The sequence below is a fragment of the Hemicordylus capensis genome, chromosome 1 (genome assembly GCF_027244095.1).
Source record: "Hemicordylus capensis ecotype Gifberg chromosome 1, rHemCap1.1.pri, whole genome shotgun sequence".
Taxonomy (NCBI): domain Eukaryota; kingdom Metazoa; phylum Chordata; class Lepidosauria; order Squamata; family Cordylidae; genus Hemicordylus; species Hemicordylus capensis.
The window spans coordinates 34,797,654-34,818,489 of NC_069657.1; the positions used below are offsets into that span (position 1 = coordinate 34,797,654).

Here is a 20,836-nt window from a genome sequence, read left to right on the forward strand (position 1 = left end):
ATTGACGTCGACTACAGAGACTCCGCTTGAACTTTCGACGTCGACATGGTCGGCACCATCGACATCGACGGAGCCGCTTGCATTCTCTACATCGGAGCCGCTTGCATTCTCTACATTGACGGAACCGCTTGCGTTCTTGACATTGTCAGTAGCACAGACAATCATGGCATCGACGTCGACGACACCTCTGGCGTTCTCTGCAACGATGTCAATATCGGCATCGGCACGAATTGCGGCTGCAGTCATAGGAAGGGTCCCTCATCTACTCTCTCCATCACAGACCCCATATCAGTCCCCTTCGACACCTAGAACACCAGGATTTGGTGTACAGGAGGGAGGGCGTAGTACGGAACTACGTGACCTGCTAGACTCCAAGTACTCCGTTGGGGTCTACCTTCCAGGGGTTCCTGAGCACAGGCCTTGATAATGAGGAAGAATCCAGTAGGCTGCCCAAGACTCCTTCTTACTCACCTTTAAGACTCCAGACGTCAGTGCTACAGGTGCCTGTGTCATCCCTGGATCATTCTGCAGGCAAACCCTTGGCATCAATGGATCACTTGAGACATCAGAGTGTGCCTTCGGTGCAACCAACCCACAGCTGTGGCTTCCGTCACACTTTGCCAGAAGACTATGCGGATTACCTGCGTTGGAAATCCCTGCAGGCATCCTCTGTGCCACAGCTGGCAATGCAACCAGTACAATCACAGGTGCCTGTTACTCAAGTGCCTATTATTTGAGTGCAGCCAGGGGCGTCACCTCAGTGTCAACAACTGGTTCTGCAACCGTGACTACAACCACAAGCTGTGAAGCTTCAACCACCGGCCATGCAGCTACCACCACCAAGCGCTCAGCCACCACAACCAACCCCCGACCAAGTGACCATTAGAAAAACCAAGTGGCAAGAGGAAGTCCACCCCTCCGCCCTCAGAACTGCCTTCCTCCCTGGATGAGGATAGCATGGAGGGGGACTCTGAGGCCATCTTGGAATCAGACGATGTTAGTCGGAGGTCAGATCCCCCCTCAAATGTCCCACCTAGACTCTCTACTTCACCAACGGAAGAGTTGAAGGCGTATCACACTCTGATTAGAGATATTGCAGAAGCACTGGGAATGGATCTTAAATCTCCTGATGCTGATGTAGTGGACTCTGTGTACAATATGATGGGGAAGTCTAGGGCTTCTCATCCAGTGGCTCTCACTGTGATTCCGGCAATCAGTAAGGCTGCTAAGACAGCGTGGGAGGTCTTACATGTTACATCTCCAACCTCTAAACGTTTGGAAAATCTGTATAGAATCAGTGAGGAAGACAACACCTACCTGTTGCACCACCCAGTGCCCAACTCATTGGTTGTAGACTGCCTTGACATCCAAGGGTGGTCGTCGGCATACCACACCTACAGATAAGGAGGGGAGGAAGATAGATGTCATGGGGAGAAAGATTTATAGCACTGCTAGCCTGGCAATTTGGATTGCCAACTATACAGCCTGTATGGCCCATTATAACCACCTGTTATGGGATGCCCTTTTGCAAGACTCAACATCTGTGATCCCAGAGGATTTCCAGTGGAAGTTTAACGAAACCTATGAGAAGACTACAGCAGTTACGAGGCAGCAATTGAGCACCTTCAAGCATATGGCAGAGACAGAGTCCTGCACAGTGGTTACGGCAATAAGCATGCACAGACATGCCTTGCTTCGTTCCACCTCCCTCTAGCAAGATACGAAGGACAGGGTGGAATCTCTGTCATTTGATGGCAAAGGACTTTTCAATAAGGGCACGGACACGTCTATGGAGACGATGAAAAAAATCCAAGTTTACAGCTTGTACCTTTATGACATCCGTGGGTGTAGCTGGATCAGCATCGAAGGGCTGCTCTTACTCTCATTGTATGCCCAATAGGTTCCATGATAGGAAAGATTTCAAGAGGCAATACCACCCCATCAACGTTCTAGAGGGTTTAGCCAAAAGACAAAGGGGAATACAGCACGTCAAAATAAGGACACTCCTAAACAAAGTTTTTGATGGGACAGTTTGTCCACTGCACACGCTTGTACATCCGCACACCCACAGCATTGGCCTAATACCAACCTATGACGGCCAATCTATCCAGGATCCCCACCATTGGTCCTGTGGTTCCCAGAAATACCATCAAACTGACAAGCCATGCTCAAGCATGGCACAACATAACATCAGATCGGTGGGTCATAAGAACATGAGAACAGCCCTGCTGGATAAGGCCCACGGCCCATCTAGTCCAGCATCCTATTTCACACAGTGGCCCGCCAGATGCCGCTGGAAGCCACAGACAGGAGTTGAGGGCGTGCCCTCTCTCTTGCCATTACTCTCCTGCAACTGATACTCAGAGGCACACTGCCCTTGAGGCTGGAGGTGGCCCACAGCCCTCTGACTAGTAGCCATTGATAGACCTCTCCTCCATGAAGTCATCCAAACCCCTCTTAAAGCCATCCAGGTTGTTGGCTGTCACCACATCCTGTGGCAGAGAGTTCCACAAGTGGATCACAAGTTGTGGGAAAAAGTACTTCCGTTTGTTGGTCCTAGACCTCCTGGCAATCAATTTCATGGAGTGACCCCTGGTTCTACTGTTGTGTGAGAGGGAAAAGAATCTTTCTCTCTCCACTTTCTCCATGCCATGCATGATTTTATAGACCTCTATCATGTCTCCCCGCAGACATCTTTTTTCTAAACTAAAAAGCCCCAGTTGTTGTAGTCTTGCCTCATAAGAAAGGTGCTCTAGGCCCCTGATCATAATTGGTTGCCCTCTTCTGTACCTTCTCCAGTTCAACAATGTCCTTTTAAAGATGTGGTGACCAGAATTGTACACAGTACTCCAAGTGTGGTCGCACCATAGTTTTGTATAAGGGCATTATAATGTTAGCCGTTTTATTTTCAATCCCCTTTCTAATGATCCCTAGCATGGAATTGGCCTTTTTAACAGCTGCCACACATTGAGTCGACACTTTAAACGAGCTGTCAACCACAACCCCAAGATCCCTCTCCTGGTTCGTCACCGACAGCTCGGATCCCATCAGCGTATACTTGAAGTTGGGGTTTTTTGTCCCAATGTGCATCACTTTACACTTGCTAACATTGAACCGCATTTGCCATTTTGTTGCCCACTCCCCCATTTTGGAGAGATCCTTTTGGAGCTGCTCACAATCCGTTTCGCATTTCACTACCCGGAAGAGTTTGGTTTCCTCTGCAAATTTGGCCACCTTGCTGCTTACCCCTGCTTCTAGGTCATTTATGAATAAGTTAAAAAGCACCGGTCCCAGTACAGATCCCTGGGGGACCCCACCTCTTACTACCCTCCATTGTGAAAACTCTCCATTTACACCTACCCTCTGTTTCCTGTCTTTCAACCAGTTAGCAATCCACACATGTACTTGTCCCCTTATTCCATGACCGCTAAGTTTCCTCAGGAGTCTTTGATGAGGAGCTTTGTCAAAAGCTTTTTGGAAGTCCAGGTAGACTATGTCAACTGGATCACCTTGATCCACACACTCGTTGACACTCTCAATGAAGTCCAAAAGGTTGGTGAGGCAAGATTTACCTTTGCAGAAGCCATGCTGGCTCACTCCCAGCAGGGCCTGTTCTTCTAGGTGCTTTACAATTTTATCCCTGAGGATGCTTTCCATCAATTTGCCCAGAACGGACATTAGGCTAACCAGCCTGTAATTTCGCGGATCGCCCCTGGATCCCTTTTTGAAAATCAGTGTTACATTTGCTACTCTCCAGTCTTCTGGTACAGAGCCCAATTTCAGGGATAAGTTAAATATTTTAGCAAGGAGGTCGGCAATTTCACATTTGAGTTCTTTGAGGACTCTTGGATGGATGCCATCCGGCCCGGTGATTTGTTAGCTTTCAGTTTTTCCAGACAGTTTAGAATATCATCCCTTGTCACTTCTATCTGACTCAGCTCTCTAGCCTCCATCCCTAAAAAGCCTGGTTCAGGAACAGGTATATACTCAGTATCCTCTGCCGTGAAGACAGACACAAAGAACTCATTCAGTTTCTCTGCAACCTCCATATTCTCCTTAATAATCCCTTTCACTCCCTCATTGTCTAATGGTCCAACTGCCTCCCTGGCAGGTTTCCTGCTTCTGATGTACTTAAAGAAGTTTTTGTTATTCCCCTTGATACTTTTGGCTAAATGTTCCTCAAACTCTCTCTTTGCCGCCCTTATTCTTTCGTATAGTACAAACTGGAGATGCATTGGAATTCGAGACCAAGCCTCCTTTTTCGGGGTTGACATACACACCAGCCACAGAAATACTACAAGAGGAGGTCAAGGTGTTGCTAGAAAAGCAAGCGATAGCTCCGGTGCAGTGGGCAAACAGACTGACTGGGATCTGGAAATACCGGGAGTAATACCCTAAGAAAGATGGCGGGATCCAGGCTATAATGGACCTCAGAGGTCTCAACAGTTACATCATGACCAAGAAATTCAGAATGATAACACTACAGTCTATCCTGCCCTTATTGGTCCATGGGACATGGGCGGCAACATTAGATCTGAAGGATGCCTACTTCCATGTAGGCATCCAGGAGAACCACCGCAAGTATCTCAGGTTCACGGTGAGGAGTCAAATATACCAGTACCTGGTTCTCCCATTCAGCCTGTCAACGGCACCACAGGTCTTTACCAAGGTTATGGCAGTGGTAATAGCCTACCTGAGGACACAGGGGTTGATGATCTATCCGTACTTAGACGACTGGCTCCTGGTCAGCCGCAGCAAGGAACTCTTGATCCAACAAATACAGCAGGTTGTGCATCTATTGGACGAACTTGGAATCAACATCAACTGGAAGAAGTCAAAACTCACTCCTATGAAGCGTTTAAGTTTCATTTGTGCAGTGCTGGATTTAGAGAAGAAACTGGCATTTTTGCCTCTAGAACACGTTCATCAGATACATTCTCTCATCCAACAATTTATGGACACGGTGTGGCAGCCTGCTGTGCAGATTCAGAAGTTGCTGGGCCTGATGGCCTCCTGCACCACGACTGTACTGTATACACATCTGCACATGCGCACACTGCAACAATGGTACCTCCGCAACTTCCGCCCCAATGTGGACAGTCAGAACATGTGCCTGACCATACCACATATAGTGTTAAAGAGCTTGCGCTGGTGGGTAGTGGGAAACAATCTGTCGCAAGGTGTGAGGTTCGTGCTGTTGACCCCCACCCATTGGATAATGACAGATGCGTCCTTGACAGGATGGGAGGCACATTGCATGGTCAATTGCATCCAGGGCACTTGGATGCAACCCCAGACTCAACAACATATCAACTACTTGGAGTTGATGGCGGTGTTTCTAGCCCTGAAGGCATTTGAGCCGCTGACCGGGGGGAAACTGTGCAAGTGCACCTGGACAATATGACAGCGATTGCCTACGTCAATCACCAGCGGGGAACGGTCTCTCTAACACTGTCTATTCGCCCAGAGACTATGGGATTGGTGCATACAGCACTCTGTCTACCCAAAAGCAATCCACATAAAGGGGGTCGACAATTGCTTGGCTGACAGCCTCAGCAGAGTTACCGACTACAACCAGAGGCACGAGTGGGAGATAAAGGCCGGGTATCTCCAGGAAGTATTCAAGAGATGGGGAGTCCCTTCAATAGACTTGTTTGCAAGACTTGCCAACAAAAGGTGTACCAACTATTGCTCTCGTGCGGGCATAGGTCGGGGGTCCTTGGAGGATGCGTTTCAGCACACCTGGAATGTGGGTCTGCTGTATCTGTTTCCTCCGTTGCCACTGATAGGGCATGCTGTAGCACGGATTATTCGGGATCGAACAAACTGCATTCTATTGACCCCGTGGTGGCCACGCCAACTGTGGTTTGCACCACTTTCAATTGTCACGGGGCAATTTCCACAGGTTCCCACAAAGACCAGACCTGTTGCAAAGGGCAACGTTTCTATAAAATTACATTTGGCTGCTATTTCAGCAAGACATAAGGGTTGGGATGGGTCAACTGTGTTTTCCCATCCAGAATGTAAGCATTTCTTGAAGAGCCTCAACAATTTGTATCCACCTGGTGTTGTCAGCACTTACGGAACATCCATTTGAACCACTGGCTACTGTACCTGTTAGACTTCTGTCACTGAAGACTGCTTTCCTGGTAGCGATCACATCGGCAAAACGTGTGAGCGAGTTGACAGCACTTCGTATGGATAAGCCTTACACTCAATTCTACCCACACAAGTTAGTTATGCGGCTAGATCCACGTTTCCATACGAAGATAATGACTGATTTCCATTTAAATCAAGAGATAGTCCTACCTACCTTCTTCCAGAACGTGGAAACAGATTTGGAAAGGGCGCTCCACTCTCTGGATGTGCGGAGAGCCCTGCTGTATTACCTAGATTGCACCCACGGTTTCCGCAAGAGTAGAAAACTCTTTCTGTCATACAAAGGTAAGTGTAAAGGGCACCCGGTTTCTCAACAGCGCCTTGCTCATTGGATAGTGGAACTTGTCTTCCAGGCATATAAATGTCAAGTGGTCATGCTGCCCAGGACAGTGCGTGCACACTCAACTCGGGCTTATGCAGTGTCAGCAGCCCATTTGTCAGGCATCAAGATGTCAGATATCTGCATGGCAGCCACGTGGTCCTCTCAACAGCCATTCATCAAGCATTACGCTATAGATTTGAGGATGGCGAGGGAGGCAAATTTCAGAAGAACGCTTCTAAAAAGGATGTTGGCTTAAGTTTAGGGTCGACTGCACCCGCCTCCATTAAGGGGTAAGCTTGCTAATCACCCATTCCTTATGGTTACAACGGATCACAATCCAGATAAACAGGTTGCTTACCTGTAACTTATGATCTGGATGTGATCCGTTGTAGCCATAGGTCCCTCCCGGACCATCCCCGCTGCAGTGCTAGTTGGAGGAGGGAGACTGTCCATCTTGTGGATGGTCCTGATGGGCAGTCTGTGAGAAACTGAGGAGGAGATGGCCCAACCACCACTCTTAACGGACACAGCACGGCACGTGCAGGCGGGGTGGGTGGGCGTCAAGAGGAGCTAATCAATCAGTCCGCGAGGTCCCTGCGCAGGCACAGAACCCATTCCTTATGGCTGCAACAGATCACATCCAGATCATAAGTTACAGGTAAGCAACCTGTTTTTCTGTTCTGTAGGATCCATCAGGTAATGCCAACATATTATCATCAGGGGACTTGTATGTGACAGAGTATTTTCCCTTTAGTGATATGCAGAAGTATGGCTTGTCTTAATAGCGTTTGTCTGAGAGCTGTTTTACATAAGAACAGCCCTGCCAGATCAGGCCCAAGGCCCATTCTAGTCCAGCAGCCTGTTTCACACAGTGGTCCACCACATGCCCATTGGAACCTGTTACTCCCCTGCAACTGGTGTCCAGAAGTGACCGATAGCCTTCTGACTAGTAGCCATGATAGGCCTCTTCTCCATGAAGTTATCAAAACCACACTTAAAGCCATCCAGGTTGTTGGCTGTCACCATATCTTGTGGCAGAGAATTATACAAGTTGATTATGTGTTGTGTGAAAAAGTACTTATGTTTTTTGGTCCTAAATTTCCTGGCAACCAATTTCATGGGATGACCCTTGGTTCTAGTGTTATGTGAGAGGGAGAAAAATTTCTCTATCCATTTTCTCCACACCATGCATGATTTTATAGACCTCTATCATGTCTCTCCGCAGTCCGTCTTTTTTTGTAAACTAAAAAGCCCCAGGTGTGTTGCAGCCTTGTCTCCTAAGGGAGGTGTTCTAGGTCTCTGATCGTCTTGGTTGCCCTCTTCTGCACTTTTTCCAGTTCTACAATGTCCTCCTTTAGCTGTGGTGACCAGAATTGTACTCAGTACTCTTGATGTGGCTGCATCATAGTTTTGTATAAGGGCATTATAATATTAGCAGTTTTATTTCCAACCCCCTTCCTAATTATCCCTAGCATGGAATTGATCTTTTTCACAGCTGCCACACATTGAGTCGACAAGCTGATCACCACAACCCCAAGATCCCTCTCCTGGTCAGTCACCAACAGCTCAGATCCCATCAGTGTATACTTGAAGTTGGGGTTTTTTATCCCAATGTGCATCAGTTTACACTTGCCAACACTGAACCGCATTTGCCATTTTGTTGCCCACTCACCCATTTTGGAGAGATCCTTTTGGAGCTCATCATAATCTGGTTTGGATTTCACTGCCCTAAATAGTTTGGTATCATCTGCAAATTTGGCCACCTTGCTGCTTACCCCTGCTTCTAGATCATTTATGAATATATTAAAAAGCACGGGTGCCAGAACAGCTCCCTGGGGGACCCCACTTCTTTCTTCCCTCCATTGTGAAAATTTTCCTCTTATACCTACCCTTTGTTTCCTGTCCTTCAACCAGTTAGCAATCCACCCATGTACTTGTCCCCTTATCCCATGTCTGCTAAGTTTTCTCAAGAGCCTTTGGTGAGGAGCTTTTGGAAGTCCAGGTATAGTATGTTAATGGGATCACTGTTATCCACGCACTTGTTGGCACTCTCAAAGAACTCCAAAAAGTTTGTGGGCAAAATTTACCTTTGCAGAAGCCATGCTGGTTCTCCCCAAGTAGGGCCTATTCTTCTTTGTGCTTTACAATTTTATCCTTGAGAATGCTTTCCATCAATTTGCCTGGAACAGATGTTAAGCTAACCAGCCTGTAATTTCCTGGATCGTCCCTGGATCCCTTTTTGAAAATCAGTGCTCAATTTTTTACTTTCCAGTCCTCTGCTACAGAGCCTGCTTGTAGGGATAAGTTATATTTTTTTGCAAGTGTTGTGAGCTTTAACTGGTTTCACACTCTGTATATGCTCAGAGGGAAAGAGGCAAAGTCACATCATACACATGCTGAATTAGTTCTTGGAGATGGTGAGCATGTAGGATCTGGGCACGCAAACAGAAATGGAGGAAGACTAACTCAGAAAGTTCAATGGGCTTTATTATAGAAAGTTGTTCATCAGGATAAAATTCAAACAGGTCATCCAAATTAAACATGTTTCCGATTCAAAGTGTAGTGCAGTGTGCCTAGTTATCAAATGTGTTTGCAATCAGTAATTACAGCTGTCTAACAAATCCTAATAAAACATTTAGAGAGAAACAGAGAGAGAAGAAAGAAGGGAGGGCTTAGGAATGGGGTGGCAGTGATTAGGAGGGAGGAGGGAAGGGGGAGCAGGCTGAGCTGTTCGTTGAATAGGCTTCTCGCCAGTTTCACAAAGAAGGCTTCAAAGGATTTGTTCACCGGTAGGGCACGAGGCTTGGAAATGATGCAGGCTAGTGGTAGATGCTCAGAGCAAGGCTGAAAGAGAGAGCAAGAGAGAACACCATGGCTGGGTAGTCTTGACTTCTCACTACGCAGCAGAAGTGTCACACAGTCCCTATCCATGTGTAGATTCCTGCTTCAGCCACGCGCAGGGGCGTATCTAGGGGCAGGGCAGGCAGGGCACGTGCCCTGGGTGCCACTTGAAGAGGGGCGCCATTTTGTAAAATTAATTTTTTTATAAAAAAAATGGCTGCCAAAAACAAAATGGCCACCGTGCATGCTCAAATGGCCTCTGTGAGGCCCTAGGTCATGCCAGGCCTTGCAGAGGCCATTTGAGCATGCGCGGTGGCCATTTTGTTTTCTGTGGCCATTTTTAAAAAAAGATTTTTAAAAATGGCCACTGCACATGTTCAAATGGTCCCTGCGAGGCCCTAGAGGCCAGTGGGGGGTGGAGGAACCTTTGCAAACCCCCCAGCCTTTAGGAAGCCCCCCGAAGGGGCTACAGATAAAAAATAATAATATATAATATGTCACTGTACACATATTCAGATTGGCACTATGTACAGAGAATCAGGGCTTGTGAATACTGAGCTGAAGCTTATGAGCTTGGATTGTATTCATTTGCTCTTACTTTGCTTCTTGTGATAAGTGAGTTAAATGTGATATCTTAATAATATGGCTATTAATGGTGAGTTTGTCTTTGAATCAGTGTGAAATCCTTCGTATTAAGGCCCACTGGGAGTTCCTTGCTCTCTTTCTCTCATTTTAACTGTCTTTCTGAAATACTAGAATATATTCCAAGCAGTGACAGTTTACTCTGCATATCCTTTAATTATTTACAGAATACCTGGGAAAAGTCAAATTCTCCATTTATTTTTAAAACTTATGTAATGGTGATGCTAAAATACATAGTAGAGAATTAGACAGGCACTTCTGTTTAGTTTTCCAAGTACGCCTCCACATAGTATTTAGGTATTTCATGAGCCTCAGCATACTGAAATTTGTAGTTTTCCAGCATTTTTTGATCTGGCTAAGTCCACTGCTAAAATAGTTTTTGAAATATTAAAAGATTAACGAGCCTGACTTGTATTTTTGAACTGATATTATGGTAAGGTTATCTGAAAGATGGGTGTCAGATGCCTGGACAAGGGGCGCAATTTCAGTGTTTGCCCTAGGTGCTATTTTCCCTAGATACGCCTCTGGCCATGCGGCTAGAGCAGCTAATTCTGGAGATCGTTCTTGAGCAAAGGTCTGCTGGTTAGGTAAAGCTTGCTGACGTGACATATCGGAGAGACCCCTTTTTATAGCAGCTGGATCCTATAGATCTGCACTAGGAGTTATTTCAAGATAGCAATTTCCATCATGGATCTCAAAAGTGTCAGTCACTCTTATCATAAAGCTTCCTTCTCATGACAAAACTGTTTTTTGTTAGACTTCAGTTCAGAGCAACATCCTCTGCATACTGTCTTTTTGATGTCAGGAAGCAATTTGTTCTTCTGTTTGTTCTCAAAACAGCTGCATTTCTTAAGCCATTGGTCTGTCTTTGCCTAAGAGACAGGCTCCAGGCACCTCTTGCTCCAAAGAGTGTTAAAAAGTCAAAGGGGTTGTTTAAGAAGGAAGAAGCTGAGCTATATATGTGAGACAGCAATTAAATGACTTCTTATGTACATCCACCTAGTGTGTAATTCTAAAAAAAATTCCAAAGTAACAGCAAGAGAACATATGTTTGAGACTAATTAATTAGTGCATTTGACTAAGGCAACACAGGTGACATCAACCTGGTAAACATTCTGTCAAAGGAAGTATAGGACTAGCTTCCATGTGAGCACTATGAGATCTTCCCCTTAGGGGATGGAGCCGCTCTGGGAAGAGCAGAAGGTTCCAAATTCCCTCCCTGGCTTCTCCAAGATAGGGCTGGGAGAGTTTCCTGCCTGCAACCTTGGAAAAGCCGCTGCCAGTCTGTGAAGACAGTACTGAGCTAGATAGACCAATGGTCTGACTCAGTATCTGGCAGCTTCCTATGTTCCTTGTCTCCTAGGAGTTAATCATTTCACTCAGAGTTCAGTGATTCCTTGCAACAGGACATCTCTCAATGGAATCACTGGCAGCTATAACATAGCTCTGCTAGGCTATGAGTTCTGGTCCAATATGAGTGACCTGGGCCACAACATAAGGAGGTTGGCAATTTCACATTTGAGTTCTTTAAGGATTCTTGGATGGATGCTGTCTGGCCCTGGCGATTTGCTAGTTTTCATTTTTTCCAGTCAATTTAGAACATCAACTTGTACTTCAGGAAGTGACTCTTGTCACTTCAGGCATGGTTAGGCAGTCCACAAGTTAGCCCACTCGTGCATCAAATGTTCACATATCTGCCATCTTGAATCAAGGTGGATGACATCATTACAAACACTGGCCTTGAGCTGTCTCTACAGCTGTAGCAACTTTGGTTAGGTGGCTCATAAGTTAGCCCAGTTACATCTCAAACATTCATGTGTCCACCATCTTGAATTGAGTGCACGACATCATCACAAATTATGACATTAAGGTGTCTCTACAACTGTTCCAAAATTGGTTCAAATCGATTTGATGGTCCACAAGTTAGGCCAAATGTGCTTCAAACGTATATGCGTCTGCCATCTTGAATCAGGATGGATGACATCATCATATAACATGTCATTAAAGTGTCCCTACAAATTTGGTTCATATTGCTCCAGGCATTGTGAAGTTGATAGTGGGGGACATGCACCCTCTCACTCTCTGCTGGATGATCTCATAAGCTTATTTAAGGAAGTAGGCTAAAAATGATGGACATTAACTGGAGGAGGATAATTTAGAAGAACAAGGGACAGAAACATGACGACAGTGGTGTAGCTATAACTGAACAAAGCAGGGGAACACATGTCCCTAGGCCCCTGAGGGAGAGAGGTCCACCAGCAGAGTGTGACAGCTTGCTCTTTGAAGTTCCTCTCCCATCTCTCCAAAGAAGATGGGCTTGGGGTTGGATAAGGACCTACCTTCACTTTTTGTCCCAGGGCCTACTCCAACTTTGTTATGCCCTTGCATAGCAAGGAATATAAATTAAATAAGAACACTGAGAGATATATGAAAGAGGCCCAGAGTTAAAAGTAACATCACCATCTGATGACAAATTCAGGAGAGAGAAGAAATACCTATGAAAAGTATTTCCATAATGCTTCAAGACAAATGCTGCCAGCTTGTCTGGCAGTGACTCAGGAGCAATGTTTTAAATCATTATTTTGGTGTGTGTCTGTGTGTGTGTTAAATTGTATTTACTTTTGTGAACCGCCTGAAGCCTTGGAGTCAGGCAGTATATCAATAAAATAAAATAAATAAATAAAAAATTCTCCAGCAATGCTTCAAAACAAACTAGAACGAAGGCCAGGCCAGTCTTCAACCCCAGGTATCAGCATGAGCAAAGTGAAACTTTCTCCAGTTTGCCTGGTAAACAGCAACAAAGAAAACCCTTTTCATTGTGGCACAGCCAGTCCTTTTGAAGAGCTGCAAAGAGGGTGGGACCACCCCTCAACCCAGATTTGAGCAGCAGCAGCACAGTGAAACACCTTTAGTAAATGGAAACTCTCTCCATTTTACTAAGCATGAAAAGATGAGGGGGCACACGCAGGGCATTATAAATGTTATGTGAACAAATGTGAATACCCTGAGGTGTAAATGTAGCCTGTGTTAGGCCTAAAAAACTTGGCCACCAGGACAATGATTCTCAGTCACTGGAAACACTTTAATCCACTTGCAATGCAACAATGCCTGGAGGGCCCGGTGCAATTGGCAGTGAGAGATCAGGGTTTTCAGCACAAGAAATAAGAGACCTGATAAAAACCTGCCCGGCCTCTTCCCTCTGTAGTTCATTTTAGTGTCTCTTTACCACTCCCTCCTTTTTATTATTGTATACTTCGGTGAGCAGGACAGCTCCTCGTAAACGCCGCGCAATGTCCAGCGCAGAAGACTTTTTGGCCAGATGGCGCCTTATCTCCAGTGAAGGCTTTGATGAGTACATTAAAGAATTGGGTGTGAATATGGCTATGAGAAAGATGGGAAGCATGGCCAAGCCATGTGAAGGCTTTGATGAATACATTAAAGAATTGGGTGTGAATATGGCTATGAGAAAGATGGGAAGCATGGCCAAGCCAGATATTATCATCAGCAAGGAGGGAGATACAATTAGAGTGAAAACAGAAAGCACTTTTAAAACACACGAATTCAGCTTCAAATTGGGTGAGAAGTTTGAAGAAAATACCATCGATGGTCAAAAAACTCAGACCCTTATCACCTTAGATGACCATAATACATTGACCCAAAACCAAGAGTGGGACGGCAAAGAGACCACAATAACCAGAAAACTAATAGATGGGCAAATGGTTATGGAATGTGTGATGAATGCTGTTAAATGTACTGTGAATCTATCAGAAAGCATGAAGACACTGGCTTCCATTTTGGGTCAATGCTGAGTGCAGTGAGATGCTGTGTGGTTCCAAGAATAAAGCTAGTTATGCTCTATATTTCTCTTCTCTTCTCTTCTCCACCTTCCTTTTCTTAAGTATCTTGGATGAGTCAGTACTGTACACATTTAAATTTCAATGCCTTGATGTAACTATTGAAGTATTAAATGTAAATTTTCAAGGAAAAAAGAAAGAAGGAAGAGACCTAAGTAATAAAATTTGGTTGTCGTTCCTTTGGAAAAGTAAGTATTGGCTAGCAAGGCCTTCTCTTGCTGCTTTGAATGTTCTTATATTTCACTCCCCATGTCTACTTCCTGTTTCTTCTCCTCTCCTAAAATGGAGTTGGCAACTTTTTGGAAATGATGTGCCAAGTCTTAGTTTATTCATAATGTATTGAATTTAAAGTTTTGTGTGCCAGTAATAGATAATGTTTAGATTCTAACACCCACCTTCATCCATCCACAAGGGGCTGCCCTTGTTCCCCTGCACCCAATATCCACCATGCAACCCCTGAAAACCACCCCCCAGGGCTGAGTCAGAGATTATCTCAGGCGGCTCCAGGGGTGGTTTTCAGGGTCAGAAACTCTGGAGGGGGTGGTGGTTGCTCTTTCCCCCTGCCCTCAAATTCCAGCATGCGGCCTCTGAAAACCATCCTTGAAGCCAAGTGCTGTTAATAGGATTAGCAAGCCTGATTCAGACATTATCCAAAAGCCCTGCTGTAGCCGTGTATAGCAGGGCAAATGGGAAGAAGTTCCATCTCTGCTGCATCAATCTGTGTAACTTCCTCCCCTTTCGCCCTGCTGTACACAGCTAACGCCTGATAGGAGGCTGCAGTGTGAGTGCCATTCAGAATAATTCTGCATGCCACTTTTGGCACGTGTGCCATAGGTTGTTGATCTCTGCTCTAATTTGTGGTGTATGTGCTGCATACTTGGATAAATTTTATGAGGGGTTCAATAGTAATCTCAGGGTGAGCTACCCCAAACATAAGGATGTGTAGGGTAGAATCTGGATGTGTTGTTCAATAACATTAATAGTAGTAGAGAAGTGACTGTATCAGCTCTTGATTATAAAACAAAGTTTAAAAGGTATGCAAAGTACATGTTCCACATGCATGAGCACCTGTTTCTGTCTTCCACACTTGGCGTGAACTGGTACTGCTCCTGTAAGAAAACTTTTAATTGAATCTCAGCTGCTGATGCTGCTTTCCCAGTTTACAGGATTAGTCCCAGGAATCAGTATTTATGCGTGTTGACTCAATTGGGATTATCCTTTTATTGACTGTAGCCGAGACAAGGGAAAGCTTTTTCCTCCTCTGAGCTTCCTGCTGACAACTTGAGGTTTTTCTGAGCAATCCAGAATCTCAACTTGTTATACAACACACTGGGCCCAGTGCCAGTGCTTTGTTTGAAAAGGGTGTGAAAGGAATTGACCAACGAACTGACGATGTCAAATGTTAACAGTGACGTCCTTTATACACCTGTCTCATGAATAATCCTGGATCGTTACGCAGATTTACAGTATGCTTGAAATCTCCTTATCAGCATGCATGAATATAAAACCAGCATGTACATTTATTGCCTCAGGTTCCCTATATAGCATGAAAAGTCAACTTATGCATTTATAACATAGTTGTATAATCACCTTGTTGTATAGACTGTCCATCTTAAAAATAAAGGTGGAGGACTAGATAATTGAATGCACCCCACATCAGTAACTCTGTGCCTCTAGAAAGCTATTGTGACAGAAGTGTTCATAATCTTGTATTGCCTGCACCTTTCCTTAACCTGCAGAAATGTAGAAGCATTTCCCTTCTAAATACTTTTACCTAATAGGTATGGCTAAAGGCTCAAATTACAGCAGGGGAAATCTGTATTTGCCCATATTTAGTCACATGAGCCATATTTAGACATAGAGGGAGTTGCCCATACACACGCTACTAGATCGTGAACAGTGCTGTGCATTCTTAAACATTAATTTAAAAAAATGTTTGAGAGTTGCTTATTTTTATCAGACTTTCAGGGAGTCCTAACATAGTTCCAACAGAGCATGGACTTCCCTCATGGATGAGCAAAAGGTGTATGTGCAAGAGAAGGGATGTGTGAACCGGTTTGGCTCAAGGGTTTAACCTTGAGCTGGACCGGACCCGGTTTGGCTCAACCTTGAGCCGAATCTCCTGGGCTGGCTCGGAGCCAGTCGGTGTGGAATTTTATTTTATTTTTTAAATTACACTCACCACTGGGCTGGGGTAACTTTGCTTCCTCCAGCAGGTGCTGCCACAACAGGGTGTCTCTGAAGCTCCCCCCCCCGCCTCTCCCCAGTCTTTACGGTGCTGGTTCATCCCATTTTTGGGCCTTTCTGGCCTGCTCACGGTAGCTATTTTGAAGGCCACTGTGCATGTGTATGGGCTATCTGCATGTCCAGACCTAGTTTCCATAACTATGGAAAAAATACGTGTATTACTGGGCCTTCTCTGTCACTGCCTCAGGACTCTGGAATGCACTCCCTGTCAACTTCTCTAGCTGTTGTTGGTTTTTTAAAAACACTTTAGATACACCTATTTTCTCAAGCTTTTGGTTAATTAATTAATTTTAAAACTGCTTGTTTTATTTTGTAAAATTGCTTTAATTACTTTATCCTGTTTTATACTTGTATTTTAAACTATGTACAATGCCTAGGCATACACACATCAGGCAGTATATAAATATGATAAATAAATAAATTACAATATGGTATGTACTTCATAGAAACACAGGAAACTGCCTTAAGTCAGACCATTGGTCTTTCTAGCACAATATCTGTGCATTGACTGGCAGCAGCTCTCCAAGGATTTAGGCAAGAGTCTTTCCCAGCCCTACCTGGAGGTTTTTCACGCATGGCTTTATGCCTCGGGGTATGTGAAGAGTGAATCTGACATTTTAATTTGAGGGATTAGATAGACCCTTCGCATAGCCATCAGTGCCTCCATTAACACCTTAGTAGAAAGCAGAAGCCCTGGAGTTTTTTGCAAAAACTGCTGGAAATAGAGGATTTTTCTACCCCAGCCATAACTCGGGCTAAGCCAGAATTCACAATCTCCCTTTGGAGAAAAACAAAGCCCTGTCTGTCCTGGTCCCTGATAGCCTACAAGGAGGTCAGGTTAAATCCAGCGAATATGTGGACTGGCACACTCCAATCAGGATTGGATTCGGCGGCAGCAGGGGGTGGGGAGCCCTATCTGTAAAACCTCCTGGAGATGAATAAGGATGGAACCTGGTGCCCTCTGCATGCAAAGCAGATTCTGTTCCACTGAGCTACAGCTCCACCCGCTTTGGCTGGCTTTTCATTGCCACTGAATGTAATTGTAGCATTAGAAAGAATGAAGTACTGTACCTCTGTTGTTCTGCTGAGCTGTTCACATGCAGGACTCTCTTCTTCAGAAAGTGCAGAAATCCTTGTAGAAAAAAGAATTGCTATGCTTTGCTGCCACAAAGTGTGTGCAATACAGAACTGCAGTGTTGATTAAACTGACATACCCTGATCCAGCTAGGATCATCCATGCACTGAATGAAGCATTTTGAACCTGTGCTACAGACATTTCAAAGATTGTGCTTTTCCAGTTCACTACAGTAGTCATGTTAGCTGCATCTAATATTAGATTGGCTTCCCTTTCAGATTGCCTAATTGAAGCAGTCACAAATTCTAATTATGCCCTGTTGTATAGCTGATTATCAGTACAATTAAACCCTTTTTGTATTTGTAGGTAGCATTTAGAGGACACTTAAAAAGTTAACACTAGTTAGCACAACCCCATGATGCCAGTGAAACTGGTCCAACATCAGCACTTCATTTCAAGTTGTAGAACACTTTCCCAGAGATAAAACTCCAGTACTTTCTAGACTACACAAATGATTATCAGCTGCTGAAATCTATGAAGCAAAAGCTCATCACTGAACCAGGGCTTCTTGAGGGGGGCAGGAGGTAGAGACTCTTGTCCACTTTCATTAGTACAGTGTAAAAAGCCTTGTGTCTTATCCTCTTTAGAAAGAGGCATTTTGAACTGGGGAGGGATCATATTTCATACTCCTCCAATTAAAGCCATGTGTCCTGCCTGTATGTTCTATTGGCTACTGAATTCACACTTCACATAGGTACTGGTAACATAACAGGAAGGCTATGCACACGAGCATCCCTACTCAGGTTAGGGCTGCTTGTGTGCACTGCCGGAATCAAGGCTGATCCTGATCCTGCCTCCCCCACAAGTCCAGGTTTTGTATCTGGGCTTTTACCTGGGTTAAAGGGCACAAGCATGCCCTTTACTACAGGTACAGTGTCGTGTGTATGCTTGGGCTGCACGCAGCCCAAGCATACATAGAGCCGTGCCCCTAGAGCCACCCGACTCCTGGGGGAATCTCCCAATGCAGTGCACTTGTTGAGGCCTGGCCTCCAGAGAGCCACACTGCTCTGTGCAGCATGGATCATGTGGGCGCATGGCGGTGCACTAAAGAGAAAGTCAACGGTCATCTGGGGGGAAAGTTAATGAAACCCTGCCTTCTCCCCGCAACCGCCTGGTCGTGTATATAGACTCAGGGTCTATTAAGAGGATTATCTTTTTTTGAGAAAGACATTTTGAACTGGGGAGGGATCCTGTTCCAAACTCCCCTAATTAAAACTTTGCCTGCACTACTGCAACTGATGTTTGTGGTCACACAACATACAGGCCATAGAGGAAAACCGCATTGCCATTTAGCATCTTCCATTTTTAATGTATATAAATATATGTCAAATTTGTATTTCTCCACTTACATTTCTCTGCTCTAAGACAGAGTTAGGCAACCTTGGCTCTCCAGCTGTTGCTGAACTACAACTCCCATCATCCCTGGCCATAATTTATGGGAGTTGTAGTTCATTTACAGCTGGAGCTCCAGGTTTGCCTATTCCTCTTCTAAAAGAACAGAGATGTGGCCCCTGAGGGGTGGTGGCCTGGGTTTTTTGAACCCGTTCATGCAATGGTGGCTCCACCCCTGGCCACTGTTCTTCGTTATAAGGCTTGGGAGCTAGCAGTGGCTTGCATCAATCCCAAGTGTAGCTGCCTAATTATGTATTGGGCCTGAGTGAAGCTTCAGCCAAAGCCGAATATTCTGCACAGTCCCCTGGCACCAGGTGGAGGCAATTGTTCCCACTGAACATTGCTATGCTTTGCTCAGCATTAGGGGGACTCCTTTAAGGGAAATGTAGCCCTCCTGAGCCCCTGCACCATCTTGGAAGAAGTGCATGGAGTACTAGGAGGTGTAGCCATTCAGGGTGCTTTCCTCCTAGAGCCCTTAAGAGAGGCCTCTGTCTCTGTTAAAGGGCCCTCCCATCACTGAGAAAAGCACAGTGCTGTGCAGAGGTCAGCACAGTGGGAAATGGCTCTCATATAAAAGGTTTTTTTAAAAAGGGGTCCTGCTTGAATCTATAAGCCATTATACGTTCTAAGATCCTGAGCAGGTCCCTGAAGAGGCATACATTTTATATGAAGACACCAAAGACAAGACTTGAATGAGACCAACCTCCCATGGCACCCTCTTCTCAGCTCGTCACAGATTCTTGTGCATGCGCTAGAGAAATAAGTGGATGATGTATATCTACTAGTTCAGCCTAGAGCTAAATCTTGAGGCAGTTAAGTGAAAGGCAGCCTTCGGTGACTTAGTATTATGGCAGCTTCATATGTTCATAAGGGGGGAGGGCTTGAAGGACCCCTCTTCCATTAATTGTGAGGGTCAGAATCCTTAGGAGTGTCTCTGGTAAAAAAAAAAAAGAACAAGTTGTTCTATTGTGAATTAATTTGCCTACTTTCCTTTCACTATCCCTACAACTGGACTAAATTTGGTCTAAATCAGTTAGGCAGTTCACAGGTTAGCCCACTTGTGCCTCAAACATTCATGTGTCTGCCATCTTAAATTGGGGTGGATGACATCATTAGAAACTACGCCATTGAGGTGTCCCTATATGTCCATACAGCTGTAGCAAACTTGGTTCAAATAAGTTGGACAGTTCACAAGTTAGCCCAATTGCTAAAGTTTGCCTCAAACGTTTACTTTTCCACCTTCTTGAATTGGGGTGGATTACGACATTACAAACTATGCCATAGATATGTCCCTACAACTGTACCCAGTTTGGTGCATATTTGTCCAGGCATTGCAAAGTGGGGACACACACACGCACACACACACACACACACACAGAGCTGGGTGATCTCATAATGCCTACTGGAAAGTAAGTTTAAAAAGACTTTTGACTTTGGCCTACGAATGCCCTACTTTCAAAGCTAAAAAGTAGGAATAATTAGGGTAGATGAAGGCTCTTTTTACCTAAGAAGATTTTAAGCCTTGCCTTGACACTGGAATGTGGGAGTTAACTATACCTGATTACCTTTTCTCATTGGATAAGAACGTTATGACCATAAAAATTATGTATATGATGAAATTACCTATTATCTTATACTGTTGCTGTACTGTTGCAAGCAAGCTGAAGCACACACAGAGGCGAGCAATTAAATATTAAATAAATGAAATTAAATAAATTAAATAAAATTAAATAACTGAAACGATGTTTTAATAAACAACTGATAGGAATAATATTCAATTCAGTTTATCAAAATCAAAGATCAGCACAGATAGGAATAATATGCTCGGATTATTAAGATTAAAATATTCAGAGACACCCCCCCCACACACACACACCAAGGTTATCCATGGGGGGGATCAGTTTACATATTTTTGTTATGCTGCATACTTGTATATATTTTGCTCGCCTCCCCCCCAAATTATTGTGGTACCACTTCTGACTTTGACTTTAGCATCACAAACCTGTGTGTTCTGAAGCCCAGTTCTGTGTGTGATGAAAAGGGGTACCAGTTCCCTTGCCTGCATCTCATCTCACTTCAGCAATATATGAATTGAGGGAAATGACACAAGAGGGCAGATTTCTTGTGTACATCTCACATCAGTTTCACTAGCCCCATGTACATACAGGTGAGGGACAGTGTTCCCTCTAAGAGAGATTCCCTCATGATGTTGACTACAACTCCCAGAATCCCCAGGCAAAAGCT

The 20,836-nt window shown here is 44.8% G+C and overlaps 1 protein-coding gene and 1 long non-coding RNA gene across 3 annotated transcripts; one reads left to right on the plus strand and one right to left on the minus strand.

Annotated features, from left to right (window-relative positions):
• Window positions 1-8,950: 8,950 nt before the first annotated feature.
• Window positions 8,951-20,811, minus strand: LOC128324045 (uncharacterized). Of its 2 annotated transcripts, none has more exons than XR_008306601.1 (3): window positions 20,595-20,811; window positions 17,137-17,197; window positions 8,951-9,325 (listed from the first exon to the last, which is right to left on the minus strand). It is a non-coding gene; the product is annotated as an uncharacterized LOC128324045 (long non-coding RNA). The 2 variants fall into 2 exon arrangements; XR_008306602.1 differs by having other exon boundaries at window positions 19,296-20,811.
• LOC128324028 (fatty acid-binding protein 5-like) lies at window positions 11,445-13,938 on the plus strand. Its single transcript, XM_053248116.1, has one exon. The coding sequence runs from the start codon at window positions 13,255-13,257 to the stop codon at window positions 13,771-13,773; it is 519 nt and encodes a 172-aa protein (XP_053104091.1). The 5' UTR covers window positions 11,445-13,254; the 3' UTR covers window positions 13,774-13,938.
• Window positions 20,812-20,836: the final 25 nt, after the last annotated feature.

Bases quoted from the DNA above. Each gene is read 5' to 3' on its own strand.
- LOC128324028 (XM_053248116.1), top strand. From the start codon at position 13,255: ATGTCCAGCGCAGAAGACTTTTTGGCCAGATGGCGCCTTATCTCCAGT.